Source organism: Pelodiscus sinensis, chromosome 5 (assembly GCF_052426305.1).
Source record: "Pelodiscus sinensis isolate ZL-2025 chromosome 5, ASM5242630v1, whole genome shotgun sequence".
NCBI lineage: Eukaryota > Metazoa > Chordata > Testudines > Trionychidae > Pelodiscus > Pelodiscus sinensis.
The window spans coordinates 65,445,077-65,466,933 of NC_143056.1; the positions used below are offsets into that span (position 1 = coordinate 65,445,077).

General features: G+C 41.0%; 1 protein-coding gene across 7 annotated transcripts in view; it reads right to left on the minus strand.

Moving 5' to 3' along the window:
- Positions 1–14,952, minus strand: part of LOC102452763 (cytosolic phospholipase A2 epsilon-like) — a 46,185-nt gene extending 31,233 nt beyond the window's left edge. For 6 of the 7 annotated variants that reach the window (XR_016349662.1, XM_075927211.2, XM_089778514.1 and 3 more), the window contains exons 1-3: positions 14,829–14,952; positions 14,402–14,437; positions 3,980–4,052 (exon numbers count right to left, since the gene is read on the minus strand). Coding sequence is in view for 5 of the 7 variants with exons in the window: in XM_075927211.2 (XP_075783326.2) it covers positions 3,980–4,052; positions 14,402–14,437; positions 14,829–14,855 (136 nt within the window). In the remaining 2 variants the exon portion in view is untranslated. Of the gene's footprint in view, positions 1–1,513; positions 1,757–3,979; positions 4,053–14,401; positions 14,438–14,828 lie in introns of those variants that run through there. The other variant, XM_089778515.1, reaches the window with a different exon arrangement.
- Between the last annotated feature and the right edge of the window lie 6,905 nt (positions 14,953–21,857).

Sequence of the window (21,857 nt, forward strand, 5' to 3'; positions counted from 1 at the left end):
TTGCACTATAAATCAAACAGACAAAAGGAAGTGCGTAGAGTCCTCCATTGCTGAGGTTCTGAGGTAAAGGCCAGGAAATATTAGTTCCTGAAGTTGCTGGCAGGAGGGAGAGTTGGGAGAGGGGCTACTTGACCTGCACAGACTTGTGAAGGAGAGTCTTCAGGGTTTGGATTTGTTTGTTAAGAAGGCTAAACAAGTAACCCTACTGGAACAGCTTCCCTAGATTCCTTGAGAGAGCTCAGACAGAATTAACCCAGGGAGTGAGCTGACCCAACAAGAGCAAAGCCTGGTCTGGTTGGAGGCAAGCACTGTAAAATAGGCCCTGTAACCCTTTTACTATCCACATGGCACACCTCTGAGACCTTTTCCTGCTTCTAACTAGCTTTTCCTTCTTAAACCATTTTTATCAGAAACATCATGATGTGCATACATATCTCTGCATACACATGCATTCGTATTTACAAAAAACCATTAAACTCTGTGTGAGTTAAGGTTGCTTTGTACATAACATAACATATCTAACACAAAAGCAAGACAATGAAAAATGAAGGCCTCCAACAGTACATACCTTACTTGTACACCTCTTCCACCATGGGAGCAACCACCAAAAAAAATTGGTTTTCATTTATTTAAAATAAAAAGAGTCAATTTTCAGCAATAACAAAATTCAGTGTGAATTTTTGACAAAAATTGAACTTTATTGTTTTCTTCAAAATGTTTTGTGGGAAATAAATTGCATTTCCTCTCAGCTGTTTCACAACCAGAGCCACTATATGAAAACCAAACATCCCACCTACCATCCCTTCAGTACAGGTCTGAAAAAAAATCACATTGTCTCTCATGAATGAGAAAACAGGATTTCAGCATCACCTAAAATGGAAACTCCTGTAAACACTGACTAAGGGAGGTGTAGGGGAATCCTGCAAGATAACTTCAGAGAATAGGAACTATAAATCAATATTTAACCCTTCTGAACAGGCACCCATCCAGAAAGGAATTATAATCTATTAATTCTCTGGAGTAACATAACACATTATCATCACTGATAGGTTTGGAAACTAGAGGTATAAGGGTACAGAAGCACTTCCAGGTCTCACACAAGATCACAGCTGCCAGCCCCTTACCTGGCGCTCCACTCCTGGCTCCATACCCAGCTATGGTATCATCCTTAGCCCTCTTATCTTGGTCTGGGCTCCTCCTCCCAGAAAAATGCCCTGCTCCTGGTTCTAGCTCAGGGGAGGTGGAGGTGAAAGGTAGACAGGGATAAGGGAGCTATTAAAAGTGCTCCTGCATGTAAAGGGCTCCACCCTTCTTGTGAGCACCCCTCGGCGGCTGAGGGGAGACTGATAGTCTCTCTACCTGATTGTCTTCAGGACAGGAAGTGTCCGGTATGTAGCCTGGGACAAGTCTTCTTCTTACCCCCTGTTGTGGCTGCTGGAGGTTGGGGGGGGAGGCACCCAGGTCTGCCCACTCCCCTGAGTCCTGGCCTGGGGACCCTATAAGTAGCAGTTACCTGCTGAGTCTCAAAGAGATTGGTTACGGTCACATTTCCTGGGTCACTTCCCCAGGAGACTTCTCTGTCCAGCCCTTTCTCTTGGGCCTTGTGGTCATGTCCTCCCTGTCCAGGGTTTTGCAAGGAACCTGGGTCTTCAGCCGTTGGACCTGGTTCTGACCAGGTCTGAAGCCCAGCTCCCACTCGGAGCTGTCTATAGTGCTGCTTTTCTCCCAGTCAGCCCTTAGGTCTGCCTGGGTTGAGCTCCAGGAAGAAAGTGCCAGGCCCTAGCCAAGCAGCTTTTTTTATACCTATCTGCTGGGTCCTGATTGGCTGGCTCTGTAGAAGCCACTCTATCCTGCCTGGAGGACCTCTTTTCTGCTCCACTCACTGGGATGGGGTGTGGCAAGGCCTCTGGCCTCCGGTAGGGGACATCGGGGCTTAGTCCACCCCATCACACTGCACCACAATTATCACTCTTTCACATTACCAACACTTAATAATCATTCATATTGATCTCAACAGATTACAAGTCAGAAGAGGCCAAACTAGTGAACACTGGATTAACTCCTGCATTGTGCTCTAATATTGTAATATGCTGTTGTGTATGTTACACATTCTTTTTGTGACAAAGCTCAGGATATTTCCCTTCTTTGTCCTTTACAAGATGCTAAGACTTTAGATTATCCCACCAGATACAATGTGCCTTTAAAACCTGAGAATACGAAGTGCCTGATAGGAGTGTGTGACAAGAATTGCATTACCAATGAGGCAAGGTGGGTGAGGGAATACCTTTTAATAGATCATCGTCTGTTGGTGAGAGAAACTAGCTTTCAAATTTACACTGAGGTTTTTCTCCAGATCTGGGAAATGTACACCGCTAAATACGAGATGGAATAGATTATTCAATATAAGAAGTTAGCATGTATTTCAAGGGACCATTCAAGATGAAGTGACCAATTAACATCTCTTCAATCACAGTGAGTAATAGAAGCTTGCAACAGAGGCATTGACTTTAGTAAGTCCATAACTTTTGAGTGTCTAGTGGTCTCTTCTACCTATTTGCGCTAAAGAATCTGTCCCAGCTTGTATTTAACTGTAAATACAGTTCCAGACCTGAAAAGGAACTCTGTAGAACTTGGAAAATTTGTATCTCTTACCAACAGAAATTAGTCCAATAAAAGACATTCTTCACCCACCTTGTCTCTAACATCTTGGGTCCAACACAGTTTAAAAAACCCCTGCATACTGCTTTACCAGTGTCATATTGGGTCAGGGAGGAGCAGGAAGTACAGTCACATGTGCCTGGAGCAAAAGTTAGCAATAATTGGGAAATAATCCAGCTAATCAGTCCTACTTCTGCGTGTATAAACCACAAAATTAACTCTTGAGTGCTTAATAGCACATGCCAAATCCAGAAACATTCTTCCCATACCATGATCATTTATACTTGTTTACAGTCTTAAATGTTAATGCACATAAACTATTCTGAGTCACATTTGGCAGGCTCTCTAGCATAATGTGTTACCTCCCCACCCCCTTCTCTTTGATTTTGGGCTTTCTTTTTTTCTTCCCTGAGTTCTTAGATCTGGCATTTTTCTTTTTTCTTCTTTTATTTACTTTACCTCTTGGTTTCTTTATCTTTCCACTTTCTGTAGTTCTGAAGAACCTGATGCACCACTCAGAAATTCAGAAACAAAGGTACTGTTTTCTAGCACTATCATAAATACAGATTCTGGTAACTGGCTTTAGGATTGAAATCTGAGATTAGAGTCAATAAATACAATATTTAGACTTTAAAGTGTCAGGTACCTTATGATTTTAAAATCCAAGTTACACTTCAGAACCCATAGGGGTACTTGTATTCTGATAATAAACAATGTGGTATGGGAGCTCTCTTGGTACTTGAATACATCCCAATGACAATAATACTTTTATTTAATATAGGTTGAACTTCTCTAGTCTGACACTTTCTGGTCCATCAAGATCCATGGTCCGGCATGAACTTAGTTAGCCAGATGTCCATTTATGATGGGTGTGGCCAGGTTTCCTGCAGTCCCATAAAATTTGTTTACAGCCACTAGTCTTGGCTCTCAGTATTCTATGCTGTTATTTAGCTCTAATTTACACCTAGATGTCTTTCAAGAGCCCAATAAGCAATAGAAGTGTTGGTAATGCTTCTAGACCAGTGGACCCCAACACGGTGCCCGCGGGCACCATGGCACCCACCAGGGCATTTATGTGCGCCCACCGAGTGATCGGGCTGGCCCGGCCCCGGGCGCGCAGCGCATGGAGGGCCCCGGGCACCCGGCAGCCCCAAAAGGTTGGGGACCACTGTTCTAGACAATATACACGTCCCATGATCTGGCAAATTGTCTGGCTCAGCACTGGTCAGGTCCTAAAGGTGCCAGACTAGAGAGGTTTAACTTGTATTCTTGTTGCTTTTCAAAGCTATAAGAAATAGCTTGGAACAATAGAGATACTCACACAGGTCAGCCTTCCGGACATTTCTCATTCTTAATACTTTTACATGAAGCAAGTTGACAGAAGTTACTTCTCTCTGCACAGGAATGATTAAGACAGAGATACATATTACGGTGTGTACTCATCACATACATCTAATATAAAGAAAATGAGACCTATGATGTTATAGTATTGTACAAAGGCTTTATTGGCCTGAGTTTGCAATAACCACATTACTCAGGAGAGGAAAACGACAATTGAGTTATCGATACTGAAGTGATCTGAAATAAGTGCTAATAAAACCTATGTATTCTATCATCACTTGCTCAGTATGTGCCACATATTTTACAGCAATTATTTTTGAAACCTACTCGAGTTTAAAAACATGTTAAATTGTACACTTTTTCAGTTCTCAACATCTATGAAACTAATATTACTTCTTTGTCTAGGATCTAGCACAATGAGGACCCCACCTCATTGGCATTGGATATTAATGTAATATAAGTAATGGGGCAGACATGACACTGAGCAGGTGGCAACTGTCAAATATTTGAGCAATGTCACAATCAGTACTGGGAGAATGCTTGAAAGATGGCATTGGATACTAATCTCATGGCATTGGATATTAACACAATGTAAGTAATGGGGCAGACACTAGCCCCCATTTCTCTTCGTTGAGCCACTCAGATGTTGCAAAGAAAAGAAGAGTTATATGAACACAGCTTGGTGATCCCATAGCATAGGTATGAAAAGACAGCCAAGCGCACCCACCCTTCTCCTGCACACAGAATGCAGAAGAAATCATGAAGAAGCAGAGCTGAAGAAGCACACTGCACCTAGCAATTCTCTGTCCACACAGCAGTTGCTAGGCAACTTACATAATTCTGAGCAGCCCATTTGCCCCAGTAGGTGAATTAGCTTTACATTTCCTCAGCTTGCTCAAACTCCACTCTAGTGCACACTCATCCATAGAGAATTCCTGGAAAACAATATTTTATGGCAACAGACATCCTACATGAGCTCCAGAAAATCTACCATCCATACCCCAGTGCAACAAAACTTCACCGGTTTTTCTTTAGCCAAGGTCTTCCATAGCAATCTATGCAATGCAGGTTTGAAACTGCTGAAATTAAAAGTCCATCAAATAGCTTGTCACATGTGAAAAGTTAAGAGTATTTGCAAGTACATCAACAAACATGAAGGCTGTAGGGAAAACACTGAACAACGTATTACTAATGCCAAACATTCCGGACACTATTTATTAACTCATGTTATGATTTACATGATATTAATTCTATTCTAATGCATATGTGGGAATCATGGAAGAAAATACTCTGAAAAATGCATCAAAGCAAATATTCACATAAGCATAACCATATGTGAGACAGCAAAGGGAAACAGAATACTCATAGGGATAACCGGAGCCAGAAAATGGAAAAAGGCACCTTTGTTCGACAAAACACAATATTTTTCACAGCTGCAAATGAAAAGGAGTAAGGCAAGCTCACTTTCTGCTAGTAGAACTGGTCAAATCTCAAAGGGTCTAGACTCTGTGTAAACTGAGCACCTCCCAGATCCATCTGTGGCAAAGTGCTGAAAGTGGTGTTTGGCTGTCTATTCCATGTTGGTTTTTCACTGGCAGTCTTGTGGTACCACTGAAGTTTTTGATATCCATGTGATCATTTGCCCTGTAGCAACTTTCTTTGGTATGTATGCTTCTGTATTTGTTGGTCTTCCATCCAAATAACATAGCTATACCAAGAAAGCCAGCAAAACTGAATAACTGCTGTTGGAGGAATTGCTGGGTTAGGTTTCAAATATCCCCATTTCCAGTTATATCTTGCCACTTAATATGCAGCAGTTGAAGAAGACAGCAAGAATAAAAAACATTAATCCATTGTTCTCCTGTCTTCCTCAGAGCCCATGTTTCTCTGCCATACTCTGTGGTTGATATAATTGTGATTCTATAAATCCACAGCTTGCTGGGAAGTTTAATGACATGGCACAGAAACCCCACTGAAACCTCTAAAGGGGCTGAAATGTGGCAGCTGCTGCTGCTATTCAAATGGTCACATCTTTCGAGCATTCTTCCGGCACTGATTGTGATATTGCTCAAATATTTGCCACCTGTTCAGTATCATGCCTGGAAAAGTTAATACTGAACTGGCTGTAATCTGGAACTGTAGGCTGCTTATGGCAATGACCAGTGACTTCTTTTTACCCAGCTTAATAACCATACCAATGTGTGCTACTCCTTTCCTAAATAGTACAGCTACCAGCTGCAGGCATTCACCAGACTCAAGCAACAAGACAACATCATTGGCATATGCGAGAGCTCAAACCATAACCATGTTCAGCCCATGAGGCCATGGATAGCTCCTTCCTCAAGCTTATCCACCAGCCATTCAATGTCGATATTTCACTTGGTGACAAAGGCCAGGCTACTCAGTGCAGCTTTATACCAGGTTGTTCCAATGTCAACCAACTGTGTACCTTGAAACAGCTTCTGAGAAGAGGGATGAGTTTAATAAACCCCATGCAGCACTTTTTAGGTTTCCATCAGGCCTTTGATTCAGAGCATCAAGAAAGTTTGTGGGCTCTGATGAGGTGAATCAGCATCCCTGGGAAGGCAGGGCGGTTGATAGACAGGAAAGCTCCATTCAAGAAAATGGCAGACAAATGACATGGTTTTCTGTCACCACAGGAACTTGCAAATCTGTGTTCTGTCATCATCATTGTTCAGTATTGGCAATGATTGGTTGATGGATAAGAAAGTCAAGGTTAGCTGGTCAAATAATATTGGGCAAAAAATATACAGCATTGATAATATGGTCACATTTTTCAACTATGTTGTTTTAGGTAAGAAAGTACTGGTTACTAAGAAAATATTTACTGACTAGTGCCTTTTATAGATGGGGAACTGATGCACAGAGTTGCTAAGAGACTTGCCCATGAACATAAAAGTCTGTGGTAGAGCAGGGAACTAAATTTTGGTCTCCAAAGTCCAAGACTAATGGATAATGGATAACTATGGATAATTCTTCTCTTTATCAATAACCAACAACTTTTCTGTCTTTCTTCTTAACCCAACTATAATACTGTCATAGGCTAGTAAGTTTTGAGGCCAAAGGCCATTGAGTTCATTGGTTACAAATACCTCAGCTTTCAGTCTCTGTATTTATTTTGGACTTGGCTCATTACCTCAAACAGGAAGCATGGCATAGTCACTAATGACTACTGCTGAAGTTGCTAAAAAAAAAGGTTACAAGATTGTGCCTGATCATACAGTCATATTTTATGCCATCATACCTCAAGCAAAAGTCCCATTCTCTTCTAAGAACCTCACTGTGCAGTGCTTCCTTATACATTTATTCTCACTGGAGTCAATGGAATCATGCGCCTACACAAGTATTCAACTATGTAAGAGTTGCACAACTAGATCGCAGGAGTGTTTTGCCAACTAAAGACTCCAGGCTCAGGCCCATGTATTTTGGAATATCCCTCGAACACGGAAATTCTGGGACAGGATCCTACTGACAACTCTGACTATGATTGTCCTTATCCTAATGACATTCATTCAATGTCCCCTGAGTGACTGCCCGACACTGTCAGGACGCCTGAACACACAGGCCAAATAGGTTTCATATACTTAGTTTAAGAGTGGCCGAAGAACCCTTAGACAATGGATTGATACAAGATGCACAAAAAAAGGAGAAATCTATTTCAGATCCCAACAATTTACCACTTATGAACATATGGACAGTCTTCTGTGAAAAATGAAATGAAACTTAGGAAATATTTCTGTTATATCAAGAGAAAAGGGTAAAGATCGAAATAAAATATCCTGCCAAATACAATACACATGACAGAATGATTTTCCTTTTTCCTCTTTCTGTATTTCCAGATCTTTAAAAGAAAGAAAGAGAGGACGCTAGGATATGTGCTATGTATTTAAAGTGTTGAGAACATACATAAAATGTTGATTCTGTGAGATCTGTAGCCCTTCAAGTACAGACCACAAGCTCACTCCTCAGATAGGCAACAGCTAATAACCATTAGAGTGCATTGGCTCTGGAAGCAAGGTTCTCTTACTTTATATGCTCCCTAACTCAAGTAAGGCACCTTGCAATTGAAGCACTTCCTCCTTGTATTTGGTGCTATAACATACTTATTTAAGTTATTTCTCTCCCTTTGACATGTCCCTTAACATGGTTTGATTTGCTATTACATTCAATAGAATTCATTGGAGTTACACCAGTAGGAGACTGGAGTAACACAGTGATGAATCAGGACCTGTCTTTTGCAGAGCTATACAAACTACAATGGTTTCAGATTGCAAGAGTTTTTGTGAAACTTTTCTTCACCTCTCTGGTCTGCATAGAGTTTTCCTTTCTGATGGGTTCAAAAATGCAAAGAGAAACTGATCTACACGTTGCCATAATCCAGATGACTGTGGCAGGACAGTGCTAATCTGCATGCTTCACATTCTTTTGAGAGGTTTCAGCGTCTCAAGTTGTTGGATAATTATTTTGCCTTTCAGCATGGCCATGTTCTTTTGGATCACAACCAACATTTTTTCACCAAATAAATGTGTTTTATTCTGGCCACCAGCTAATCACATTTAAGTAACATCTGTACTACTAAAGCAAAACCACAGCTTTCAAGTGTGGCACTTGTCTGAAAAATTCCCTCTGTTAAAATGGCACCATCTTATGTAACAGATTTGCTCTGTGTGGCCACAGTCCTATCTGCCAGCTTCAGTAATTCCCCTCCCCCCCCCCACACACACACACCCAAAAAAGGTTGTAACTGCTCTTTATTCCTATCAGCACTCTACAGATAACACACCTCAGAGAAAAGGAGCTGGATCAACTCTGCAAGTCCCTTGAAGACAGGCAGCATAACTTAAAATCAATGGGATTATAGGGGTGTCATGAGAGCAAATATTTGTACTCCACATCCATTAACAAGATGATGGAGTGCATGGAGGAGGAACCGCATTAGACACTGAGAGCCCAGGCTGGATTTAGACCTGATGGCAGTTACGATACATTTTTCACTTGTACTCCAAGCACTCCTGATTGGGACTACTTGAGAGAGACTAAACAAGGAATTCCACTGTATCATGTGTAAAGAGTAACTTTTGAGAGAACTCTGCAGTTAAATCCCCACTGCACTCTTTACACCCATTTCAAACCACAAAAGTAAAGCACAAAGTAATTCCAGGATACAATTATAGTCAACAGCTATTGCCACTAGCAACACAAGTCACTTCTCCATGAGGCAAGAACAGAATCTCCAATTCCTGAGATGAGCTATAAATAGCCTCCATGGGACTCTCATATTGCAACCCCACAGAAACAGACCCTAGAAGGCCAAGCTGAGTGTTTTCATGGATGACCAGAGTGAGCCCTTCATGCAGAGCTCTTCTAAAGACATAAAATATGTGGTTCCCACATTGCAGCTGCCAAGCATCAGTGCCTCCAGAAGGAATGCCCTCACATATTCCCTCACCAATATCACTGCCGTCATATCCTCAGTGTCCTGTAACTTGCTCCACAACTTTACTCATCTGCATAGTTTCCATGACACCAACCTCTCACTGAAACTACTTGGAAGCTTTTTTGTTTGTTTATCTCTGTAATTGTCTCCTCGTTATTAACTGATATATGACCTACCCAGTTTTTGCATCATTTACCATCTGCAGGAATTGTCTAGCCTCTTTCTGATCCCATTCTCCTCAATTCATGTCACTACCATGCTTCTCTGACTCATCTCCTAGCTCCTGATCTCTTGCCTTGCCTTCTGCTTCTCCCATTCAGTTTTCACCATCTCACCCTACTTGCCATTTGTAGTCTCTACTGCATTCTTTTCCACCTTGCAGCCACACCTGCTAATTACTAGCTTCCCCAAATCCTCCTCACTCTTCCTCCCTTTCTCATCACTAGTGGTCACACATCTGCCTGAGTCTGGCCCTTTATCATCATCTCTGCTTATCCTCCCCTCATGTTCACTTCTCCATCTTCCACACACCATTGACTGCAGTCCTCCAGCCTTTTTCCATGACCAGTATCAGAGGGGTAGCCATGCTAGTGTGAATCTGCAAGAACAATGACAAGTCCTGTGGCACCTTATAGACTAACAGATTTATTGGAGCATAAGCTTTTGTGGGCAAAGACCTACTGACGAAGTGGGTCTTTGCCCACGAAAGCTTATGCTCCAATAAATCTGTTAGTCTATAAGGTGCCACAGGACTACTACTTGTTTTTCCATGACCAGTGAAACATTAATTTGTGAAAAATTTCTTCCACATATATGCCATTGGCCAAAAAAGTCCTCCTTTCTCTCTTGTCCAAATGAATGGGTGTGCAGAAATAAAAACTTGTGAGACACACCAGTTCCCAACTTGCCTCTCTCCCCCCCCCCAATTTATAGTATACTGTCAGGTCAAAATTGAGTTCTAAATTTAGACCTGGTGAAAAGTACTTTTTACTAAAGCTTAAACCAATAGAAATGTTATGATATTTTTATAAACATCACCAATGGAAATTTAATTTAATTTTTTTTAAATAAAAATATTTTCTGTAGAGTATGTAACTCAGTTGCTGGCAAATGCATCAGATGGAAACTGACTAGAAGTGAAGTGATCTATTTTTGTTACTCACGAAGGAAATACATCAAAAGTAGAGATGGCAAAAACAAACAACAAAAAATAAATCTGACTTCAAAATTATTTCAATTTTTAAAAGCTGGAGTACTATTTGTAGTATAGAAAGGAAATGTATATTTTTAAAAGCCTTTATTTTTAACCTCAGTCATGTGTAGTAAAATTAATTGTCTCAGAAAACATATGGCCTACATCTAGACTGGCATGATTTTCCGGAAATGCTTTTAACGGAAAACTTTTCCGTTAAAAGCATTTTCGGAAAAGAGCGTCTAGATTGGCATGGACGCTTTTCCGCAAAAGCACTTTTTGCGGAAAAGCGTACGTGGCCAATCTAAACACACTTTTCCGCAAAAAAAGCCCCGATTGCCATTTTCGCGATTGGGGCTTTTTTGCGCAAAAAAATCTCAGCTGTCTACCCTGGCCATTTTGCGCAAAAGTTTTGCGCAAAAGGGACTTTTGCCCGAATGGGAGCAGCATAGTATTTCTGCAAAAAGCACTGATTTCTTACAGTAGGAAGTCAGTGCTTTTGCGGAAATTCAAGCGGCCAGTGTAGACAGCTGGCAAGTTCTTCTGGAAAAGCGGCCGATTTTCCGGAAAAACTGGCCAGTCTAGACACAGCCATATATTCTTCTTCCTCTGTCAGAATAACCTACTGATTCAATAAGCAGTATCTCCACTTTCCCAGCAGCTTACAAATTCTCTGACAAAGCCAGAAGCAAAATTTACAGAGTTCCATTGGTGCCTATCACAGGCTTTTCTGTTGGTTGCAAACAGTACCAACTACATAGATGGCACTTTAAATAAAAAAATTAATTGGCATTACCTCTGTTTTGAGGTGGATAGTCACCATTTTTCTCAATAGGTGGGCAACCTCTGCCCTGGTTTATGACACTTTCAGTAGATGCTGCTGCTTCATGTTCTAGCTATTTTTTAGTCGCTGGATAATTTCCCACTGTTCCCTACTTTGATGTGGAATTGCCTCCTGAAAACACTTGCATTAACAATGGCAACATCTTTTTCAAATTAAAGTATCTTGTATCTAATGCTTTAAGCCTTGAGTCTGCACTGAGTATCTTGTATCTAATGCTTTAAGCCTTGAGGCAAGCCCTGGTACCCATGTGGAGCCCTGCAGACATCAAAAAGGTTCTGCATGAGAGCAAGGATAGTGCCACAGAGTTCAAGGTCAGGAGGGACCATCAGATCACCTCATCTGACTTCCAGAACATATATCATAGCGTAACGCCAACAGACAGAACCAAACCCAGGACCTCTGGAGCTCAGTGCATGAGCCTCTACAGCTTGAGCTAAAAGGCCAGAAAAGAAACTCATTATTCTTTCTCTCTCTGAGTGGTCTAAGGGCCACTACATTGCACTGCAAACCACACCCAGTAGGTGTTTGGGTTACAATAGACTATCACATTTTATTTAGCTGCCCAAAGATGTTAGTTGGACCAAAACATTTCAGTTCTGAACAGGCCCACTGATGTGGGGGAAGGCAAATTGCCCCAGAGCCTGGCACTCCTGGCTCCTACTGCTGCTACTGTGGCAGCAGTGGTGGCCTTAGCCCCAGCACAGTACTGAGGGCTACCTGAAGGAGGCTAACTCCAGACCCACTCCTTTCACCCGAGACACTGCCCCTTCTGAGATGCAGAACCAGGCCTCCCCTGCAACCGAGGCTAGTGAGAGGGCTGCATGAGTGGCCCTCCTCCATCTCACTGGACCTTAAGATTGTCGTAATTGAGACAGTCTCCCAGGATAGGGTTGTTTTGCTAACTTCACTTATGTACTTAGAATTTGTGAGGTATGCTGATTGAACCATGGCAGTGCTTTGATTGGACGTAGAAGGAGAGCATGGCTCTCAGAATGTTGTGTGCAATCAGCACACACCTCACTTCATGAGCTCTTACTGTATCTGTGTATCACTTTAGTAATACTTGTAGGAAAAAAAACTATGCAGACAGAAACTAGCAGAATCTGGCAACCCTGTACATCAGTAACAGTAAACAAAATGTCTCATGGGCCGTACACAGAACCCCAATGGGGCACATGCAGCCCATGGGCCACAGGTTGCCCACCACTACTGTAGGGGAAGGCAAACAACCTCCCAAGTCCCTGACAATCTGACCTGGAGGAGAATTTCCTTTCAGACTCCCAATGCACTGGTGCTGGAACTAAAGGTGTGAGGGGTGCTACTGCACCCACTGGCTTGAAATGGTTTCCATTATATTCCGAGTTTACAGTTTGCTTCAATAGCTCCCCCCCCCCCCACTATAAAATTGTTCCAGCACCTCTGCCCAAATGTGGTGACTGGTGTGACCATGAACATATGAGCAAGACACACCATCAGGCATCTGGAAAGAAGATCCTCTGTACCAACTCAGAGCATTAGGCCATCCCATACGGTGTTCCATCTCCACCTGTGGCCAATCTCTGAAGATGAAAAAAACCTCTGAACCTGCCCATATGCAAGCTACATACTGGCTTCCATTCCTATTCTCTAGCAGCAGATATGTTCCCATAAACCTGGGGGAAATCCTTTTCTTCCAACCTTCTTTACTTCACACTGTAGGATACAGATTCACACTAAGTATTTTTCCAGTGCGCTCAGTGAAAATTTGAATGACTACAGACCACTTCTTAATCACAACCTTTGACAATGACTTTCAAAGGCATTTCTAGACATTACGGAAGGCTTTACATTTAAACTATTCCACAGTCCAAGCTCTCTGGAATCCTCTGAAGACAGAGATAAACATTTGCAAATATTTATCTCACCTTAAAATTTACTATTTATACCTGAAGAAACCTTCTCTAGAAACAAAATCCCCAAATCCTCAAACCTACATAAGAAATCCACATACAGTTGGAGCAGGAAGTGGTTGTTTTTTATTGAGGGAAAGATTTTGCTGATTAATACCTAACTTCCTGAATTGTCCCAATGAAGTCATTGCAACTATCCACGGAGCAAGGTGCCTTCCAGCATGACTAAGAACACCAGAATCTAGCCCTCAGGCACTTTTCTGAACTGAAGCACACTTTTTGGACTGGACTGAAGTGCCCTTATTCATGGTGATGAGCACTTACACAAATAGCCCCATTAGTTTCAAAGGAATTACTTGCATGAGTAAGTGCTTATCAGTGTGAGTAAGGGGTCCGCAATATGACCCTTAAGAAGTTAGGGAAAACCCACTTATTTAGAGAAGTATTCCAGCTACAATCACTACACCCCCATCCCTCTGCGAGCCTTCTTTCATTTGAAACATTTCTTCTCCTGTACTGTTCCTGCTCCTATCATTAGCCTCTAAATTCTCCAAGGAAGGAACAAATGTCTACAGCTTACTGACTTGTTCCCTGTAGGGTATGCTCTACATTTTGTGTTTCCATAATGAACTTCAAGTGCTGTGATACAGCACAGCAACTCCAAAAGTATATCAAAACAATTTAAACTAATAAATGACAGAGTTTTCACTTAAACAAATCCTTTTTTTTTTTTTTTTTTTTGAAGGGTTGGAGAGAGAGAAAGAATGCATGTTCCTGCACTGAACACAAAGAAAGTAAGCCATTTTAAAACAAACACAGGGTAAATGAATTAGTGCCTAGATGCAGCACAGCAGAGAGAGGCACACGAGAAATATCATTGATAGATAGACTGAAGAGATCCAAATACTCTCCCTCCCCCCAAACCTCCAGACTAGATTTTGTTCTTAAAATGTTCTATATAAAATCTTAAAACCAGTACTGCACAGCATTTACTGATATTCCAGCTGGTTAATACCCACCTGTCTAGGGTTTTGTCCTGGGATGCAGATCTGGCCCTGTAAAAATCAAAAGAGCAGAAATGCGTACATTTTTTAAAAAGTTTCCACTTTAGCTTTTATGATAATTTCACCTTTACAATCCCACGTTAAAACCAAATTTTAAAAGTTATCCATTAAGCTCTCTCATGATCGTTCCCCACTGCTCTTATCAGTAGGTTATTCTATATACACTTGTTTCATTTATCTTATGGCACAACAGTTTAGATACAACAATCACAAACAATGGAAAGAATCTTTGCAGCTGTGAATACCTGAGGAACAGCAGACATATTCTTCCCAGATTCTCCCCACAGCTCAAGCAGAACTCTCGCTATTTCTCATATGAAACACCTGATTTGGAACCTCACATAATTTTGCTGAGCTTTGAGGGGAAGGGAGGTCTCCTTACCTGATTGGAACTTGAATTGGATCCCATCACAGCTCCTGTTGCATACAAGTTAGCTATGAAAGCTGGCACTTGAGTACTAAGTCCTGCACAGCCAGCAGTGATTCCTGATGATGTACAGCCTTTACACTGGCAGAAGCAGACAAGCAGGTGTTTTAACAACTGACTCAGGAACCCAGCCCTCTGTCATTTCCAAAAATTAAGCAATCTCTTCCTTCAGCCTTTTAAGACAAGTGTACTGAGTTAATAGAAGGTGGGAATATTAATTTTGAAGCTGTCTGGACTTATCTTACTGGGGACACCGAGACTAGTAAGGTCCCATCCTCTCAAGCCCAGCTTTCTAGCAAATAATAAAAATTGATGATAATGTCATACAATTATATGACATCTATAATGCCCAAAGGATATCAAAACAAAATATGGTCAATTAATTTTACAGCATTGAAAAGCGTTCTGAACACTTTATCGTACAGCCATAAAGTCCCTGCCCTGAACTTACAACCTAATTTTAGAGGTAGCCAGTGGAGGTAATAAAAAGTAGGGAAAGGGAAGGGAAAAGGTAAGGAAGGGAAAGGGTTAAAGCAATAAGATCCTGAAGCTTCACAGTAGGAATTTGCTCATCTTAGTGGTTCATTTCAAAGGGATATTATATATAATATCCATATTGGGATTAGTTCCAGTTGACACTGTGCCTGAGACACCTCTTCTGAGGGACAACCACTTCCCTGCATCCTCCTTGCGCCAGAGTGTAATAACTATAGGCGCCCAGGAATTTTTCAATAAAAATGGGTTTTCAATTGGAAAATGCTAATTTGTCTAAACCAAAATTTTGCATGGGAAGGTGCCATTTTCAACAGGCCTTTTCTCATGGGAGGTTCTTCAGGTCTGAGATAAAAATCATTGATCAAAACCAAAGACAAATGGAGAACTCGCACGCCAACCTCAGAATATCCAACAGCCTTGTGGTTAGGCCATTTTCCTACAGTATATTAGACCCATGTTCATGTTCTACCCAATTCACCCTTCCTCCCCACCTGCTCCAGGATCTAGGAAGCCCATAAAAGGGAGTTACAGTTCCCTGCATGTATGGAGGTAGTCCAAGTCACAATGTAGCTCATGCAGTCACTGTTAACTCATTTCTTGTGGGCATTTTAAGAAAATCACTTCATAAACTATGATGCAATCATCTGCAGGGTGGAGGCAAGCGACCACACAGGACAGCACTTGGGAAGGTAGGAGGAGTGGCAATTTTGTCCAAGGAAAGCCCTTCTTCTTACCAAATCTTCAGTGGCTTTTTAGTGTCTCTGTGGTGCACACGTCATCCCAGTTCATAAGATCTCATCCCAAACACACAAACACAGGGGTCAGGTGGTACTTACTAATAGCTGCATGTAATGTACTGTGCCCAACTCCACAGTCATAGACTACACAAACAGCAATAATCTGGTGCTGGCACAGACCAGATTTGAAATATAAAAGCTCTGGATGAAAAACTGAATGTGCAGCATCTGAAGGACTCCTTAGAAATTTATTTTAAAAGGACTCTTGGCATTTGCATCCCAAAGAGAACTAAAATCTACTCTTATCCCTGTTTCACAACACCTGCCTGAAACAATCTATGTTAAATGATTATGAATTAATTTGGGTGGAGCACCCATAATTGAAGTGCATTTTCCTTGTTCATCTCGTAAAACTGGCTTTTCTCGCCTTTGGATGAGGGATATTTCTCTAAAGGAAATTAGATGTATCAAAAGTGCAAATGAAGTGGGGATTTGAATTTCCCATGCTTCATTTGCATAATCACATCATGGTGCTTTTTTGAAAAAGCACCATTTCAAAAATAAAACCGTGGTCTAGATGCGGATCTTTCAAAAACAGCAGGCTTTTTCTAAAGATCCTGTAAACCTCATTTTTTTATGTTTATGCAAATGAAGCACAGGAAGTTCAAATCCCTGTTTCATTTGCACTTTCGAAGTGCCTAATTTACATCCCTCTGTTGAAAGAGGGATGTAATCTAGACACAGCCTTTGTAGTAAAAATGCTAACAAATCATTGTAATTCATTTACACTGTACCAAAAGGGATAGGGCCTTCTCCCCATGAGGACATATTTATTCCGTTCTCATACATGGAAGATAGATGGTTCAGAACATTTATGTCATCTCACCTCTTTCCCTGCCAACATGGAAATGTTCTCTCTAATGCATTTTCCTGCACCTTATTCAGTCTAGTTCTAAAGATCCATGAGATGGTATATTAACAATTTTTCTTGGGAAATTATTCCACGGTCCAATCTTAAAAAGGGAAAATGTAGGCTGAACATCAAGAAAACTTTCTGAATTTAATCCCTTTATTCCTGTAACCCTTACTCATTGCTACACAATTTCAGCCCTTTGTGATGACTTTCTTGAAACATTTGTTAACTGTGGCCAGGTCGATGTTACAAAATTAAGTCAGTATAACTATGTCTCTCGAGGGTGTAAAGAAATCCATACCCTGAGCAACTCTGGTAAACCAACCCAATCTCCTGTGTAGACCATGCTATGTAAATGGGAGGGCTTCTCCCATCAACACAACTAGACACTCATTGGCCTATGTAGTGTCTTCACTGAAGTGCTACAGCATTTTAAGTATAGGCCTGTTCTCTAAGTTATCGTTAACTTCTGGAAGAGGTGGGTCACAATCAAAAGCAGTGCTCAGACACAAGTCATTTTAGATCCAAGGAGAGAAAGACACATAAGACTATTTTCACTAACCCCATAATGTGATGTCCATGTCAATGCAGTACAGATTTAGTCTAGCCATATTTTGCTGCCATGTTGTACTGCAAACTAGTGCCTGCTATGCTGCTGCTTCTAGCTCCTAGGTTTCTTGCAATATTACTTCCGCCAGGTTTCTACCATGCATTGAGTATCTGTGCTGCCACATTATACTTCCCAGATTTGAGATTTTCCACACTGTTTTCATTTTGAAATTTTCTGCCCATATATTTAATTTCTCTAGATCTATTTGTGGTCTTTCTGTTCTAACTGGAGTTCACAACTCCTTCCAATCTGGCATCACCTGTCAATACCACAAACAGGTTTTTTTCCCCCCAAATCACTACTGAAAATGGTAACTAAAACCAGACCTAACACAAACATGGGATTCCCCATTAGACACCTAACCCACAGTTCAGTACACATCACAGTAACATTAAACTTTGAATAGTCCTTTCAAGAACATGTTCAACACACGATAGAGGTCCTATCCAGTTCAATTAGAATTGATTGAGAGAAAGCTTTCAGGAAATAGAGTATCAAATTGTGAAAATCCAAAAATATGACACCAGCAGTTTCCCTTCATCTTCTAATTTAATTCTATATATGCGCACTCATGTGTGTGTCTTGTAACGTTTTTCTCCATTAAGGCATATGCTCATTTTCATGATTGTCCCATGGTGTTGTAGACTCTTGGGACTAGATTGGGCAATCCTTTCATATGCTGATGAGCACTTTACTATTGTGAACAAGTGTTTACTGATGTCAGTAATAGTTGTATAATCTAGCTGCAAATGATTTGTGACTTTGTTATGTTTGTTCCACTATGTTCATAGGGATAGAAATGTAACTTATAGATGCCCTTGTTTTAAAGATTAAAAACATTGCATTTGCTTTTCCTCAAATCTTCTTGTACAAGACCTCCCCAGCTCACCAGGACTTTCCAAACCAATTGGCAGGAATGCACTTTATTGTATCCATAAGTCGATTTCCTTCACATTTGAGAATCCATATATCATTATTCTAATCGGCTTATATACTTGAAAAAATGGTATTTAAGATGAAACCAATCTATAATATAGTGTACACCTAAAGGGTTTTGTTTCTTTTATTCAAGATAACAGAGAGGCCTTGAAGCATGGTATTAACAGTCCTTTTGGATGAGATCACTTCTTATTTACATCTCTATGTCCTGATCAGCAGTAAGGAAAATTGCATTTTTTCTGATGAGCATTTATCTATTTTTGATTTAGTATGAGGGTTATTACATTTGTATTTGTATGTTTCTATAGCTTTCTTCAGCTACATTTGAGGCAAGAAATTAATGTGGTACTTGTACTACTGATAATACATCTTTTAAATAGTGCTTTTCCTCCATATATTTCAGTTGAATTTAAGAGCATATGACCTCAGTAGTTTATAAAAGTACAAAACTGGTAGCAATAATGCCTCATGTGTGAAAATCATCCTATAATTGCAGCACATATCACTTACATTCTTTAGATACTACAAGGCTTGGTCACTACCACTTTGTGATAATCCAGAGTTACATAAACATATAACTAATGAGGATTTCAAACAATAGTACAAGGGCAGGGAACAAGTAATTCACTTCTGTGATGACGAGAGCTTATTACCACAAAAACAGCTTAAATGTAACTGGAAGGTTGTCAAATATCCAAGTACATACAAGAAGTGCTATAAAACCCCATTTAGGTTTTACCTTAGTGAACAAGGTCCTTGCAGCATGGCATTGCTCTTCACTCTGTCACTGAACTCAGCCAAGCTCTCGGATAACTGGAAGATTTTATTGTTTGTGCCTGATTGGGAGATGGTATATGAGTGGCTAGCATTTACATATGGCTGATAATTTAAGTTCTTGCTCTTTTACAATCTCTCCAGAAGCTGCAGAGGCACCTCTGAGGATTCCAAGCCAGATTTTACAATAGAGGAGCATGTGCTCTACCATAATTCCCTGAGTGAGCTCTGGGAGGTACAATTTAAACTATTTCAGTGCAGTTCCTCTAACCTCTGTTATGTCTCTAAGGATTCTCATGAATAGCAGTATCAAATATTGCAGAGAGATTCATCCAGAAGAGGAATCTATACCAGAAAAACTGGTCCATTTCCAGACATGAATCCTGATTAGATGAGGTCCAGGATACTGACATGAGCTGGGAGTGACCCTTAATGAGAATGCGTTAGGATTTGTAGGAAGGAAGGCTAAATACTGAGTAGCAATTTGGAGAGGTCAGTTGCAGTGACGGTTTTTTTTAAGTATTAGCCTGATTAGTGCATGTGTCAGAGTGGTTTCCATCTTTTTCTTTTTCAGAGGAGCTCTTGACCATCTGAGTTAAAAGAGGTCCATGTGCACTTGAATAGTTGTCAGTTGATAATATAGAGCTTAGTCCTCCTCCTCTTCCTCAAGAAGGAACAGGATATATTTTTCTCATTTTAAAGATCACCTGGCCCTTCAGCTCCAAATATCAGAAATCTGAGCTTCAGCCCTTCCCAAACATGATTCTAGACCCAAACATTGGCCCAGACAGGGAAAGGATAGCTGCCGTAATTTCTAATTGGCTTTCCAAGGTTCTTTTGGGAGGAGCTCTATTTCTCTCTGGATGCATGGTCCAACGTCACCTTAAGTTTGTGTGTTCTCTCTTTAGTCAGCAGAGAGTAGCTCATACAACTCTGTCTCCCCGACTCACTCCTCTGAAGAAACACACCACAAGCACCACCACCTTTTGTTAAGAAGACATCAGAGTCACCATGCTAATTCCTCTAGAATCTGAATCCATTTACAAAAACACCAGAAAGGTTAACACTGGCAGCCACAGATTAGGAAAATCCCTCATCTCAATCAGTCTGAAAGACATGTTTGTTTACCTTTCAATTACACAGTCCCATTGGAGATGCCTCAGTTTCATGGCCGATCATCTTAATTTTCAGTAAAAGACCCTCATGTTAAGGCTGGTTTGTATGACATTAGGAAAGTCACTCAGGCTGCATCTACACTGGCATGATTTTGCGCAAATACTTTTAACGGAAGAGTTTTTCCATTAAAAGTATTTGCACAAGAGAGCGTCTATACTGGCATGTGCCTTTGTGCAAAAGATTTGCTTTTGCGCAAAAGCATCCTTGACAGTGTAGATGCCCATTTTAGCCATCGGGCTTTCTTGCACAAGAAATTGATGTTACCTGTCTACACTCGCGTCTTGCACAAGAACACTTGCATAAGAGGACTTATCCCTGAGCGGGAGCATCAGAATATTTGCGCAAGAAGCACTGATTTTGTACATTACGTCAGTGTTCTTGCACAAATACTTGTGGCCATTGTAGACAGGTGGCAAGATTTTGCACAAAAGCAGCTGCTTTTGCGCAAAATCTTACCAATGTAGACACAGCCTCAAGGCAAGATTTTCAGAAACACTTAGCATGGGCCTACCTTGACTTTAGTGGGAGCAGAGTTAGGCCAGAGTGGAGAGCTTTTGAAAAAGAAGAAATGTCTCAAATGGTCACCTATCAGGTCCAACACTCTCAAAGTGAAAACAAATAGTCCTGTGGCACCTTAAGATATGTCTGCACTACACAGCTATTTCAGGATATGGAGGTATCCTGAAATAGCTACCCCGTGTCTACCGAAGCCACCATTATTTCAAAATATTTTTCGAAATAACGGGAGCACTATTTCGCCATCCCGGTAAACCTCGTTGCACGAGGGATAAGGGATGCCTTGAAATAGTGCATTATTTTGACATTTGGCGCGATGTAGACACGCCAAATTTCAAAATAAGCTATTTTGAAACAGTTTTGAAATAAGATAGGCAATTTGTGCTATGCAAATTGAGTATCTTATTTTGAGATTAGGGTGCTGTGTAGACGTGCCCTTACAGATCGACAAAAATATATGTAGTATCATGAGCTCATGATACTACATACATTTTTGTTAGTGTCTAAGGTACCACAGACCTACTCATTGTTTTTTAAGTTACAGACTAACACAGCTACCTTTCTGAAAAAGCGACGAGGAGTCCTGTGGCACCTTATAGACTAACTGAAGTGTAGGAGCATAAGCTTTCGTGGGCAAAGACCCACTTCGTCAGATGCATGTGACCCACTTCGTCAGATGCATGTGCCTGGCACATGCATCTGATGAAGTGGGTCTTTGCCCACGAAAGCTTATGCTCCTACACTTCAGTTAGTCTATAAGGTGCCACAGGACTCCTCGTCGCTTTTGCGGATTCAGACTAACACGGCTACCCCTCTGATACTTG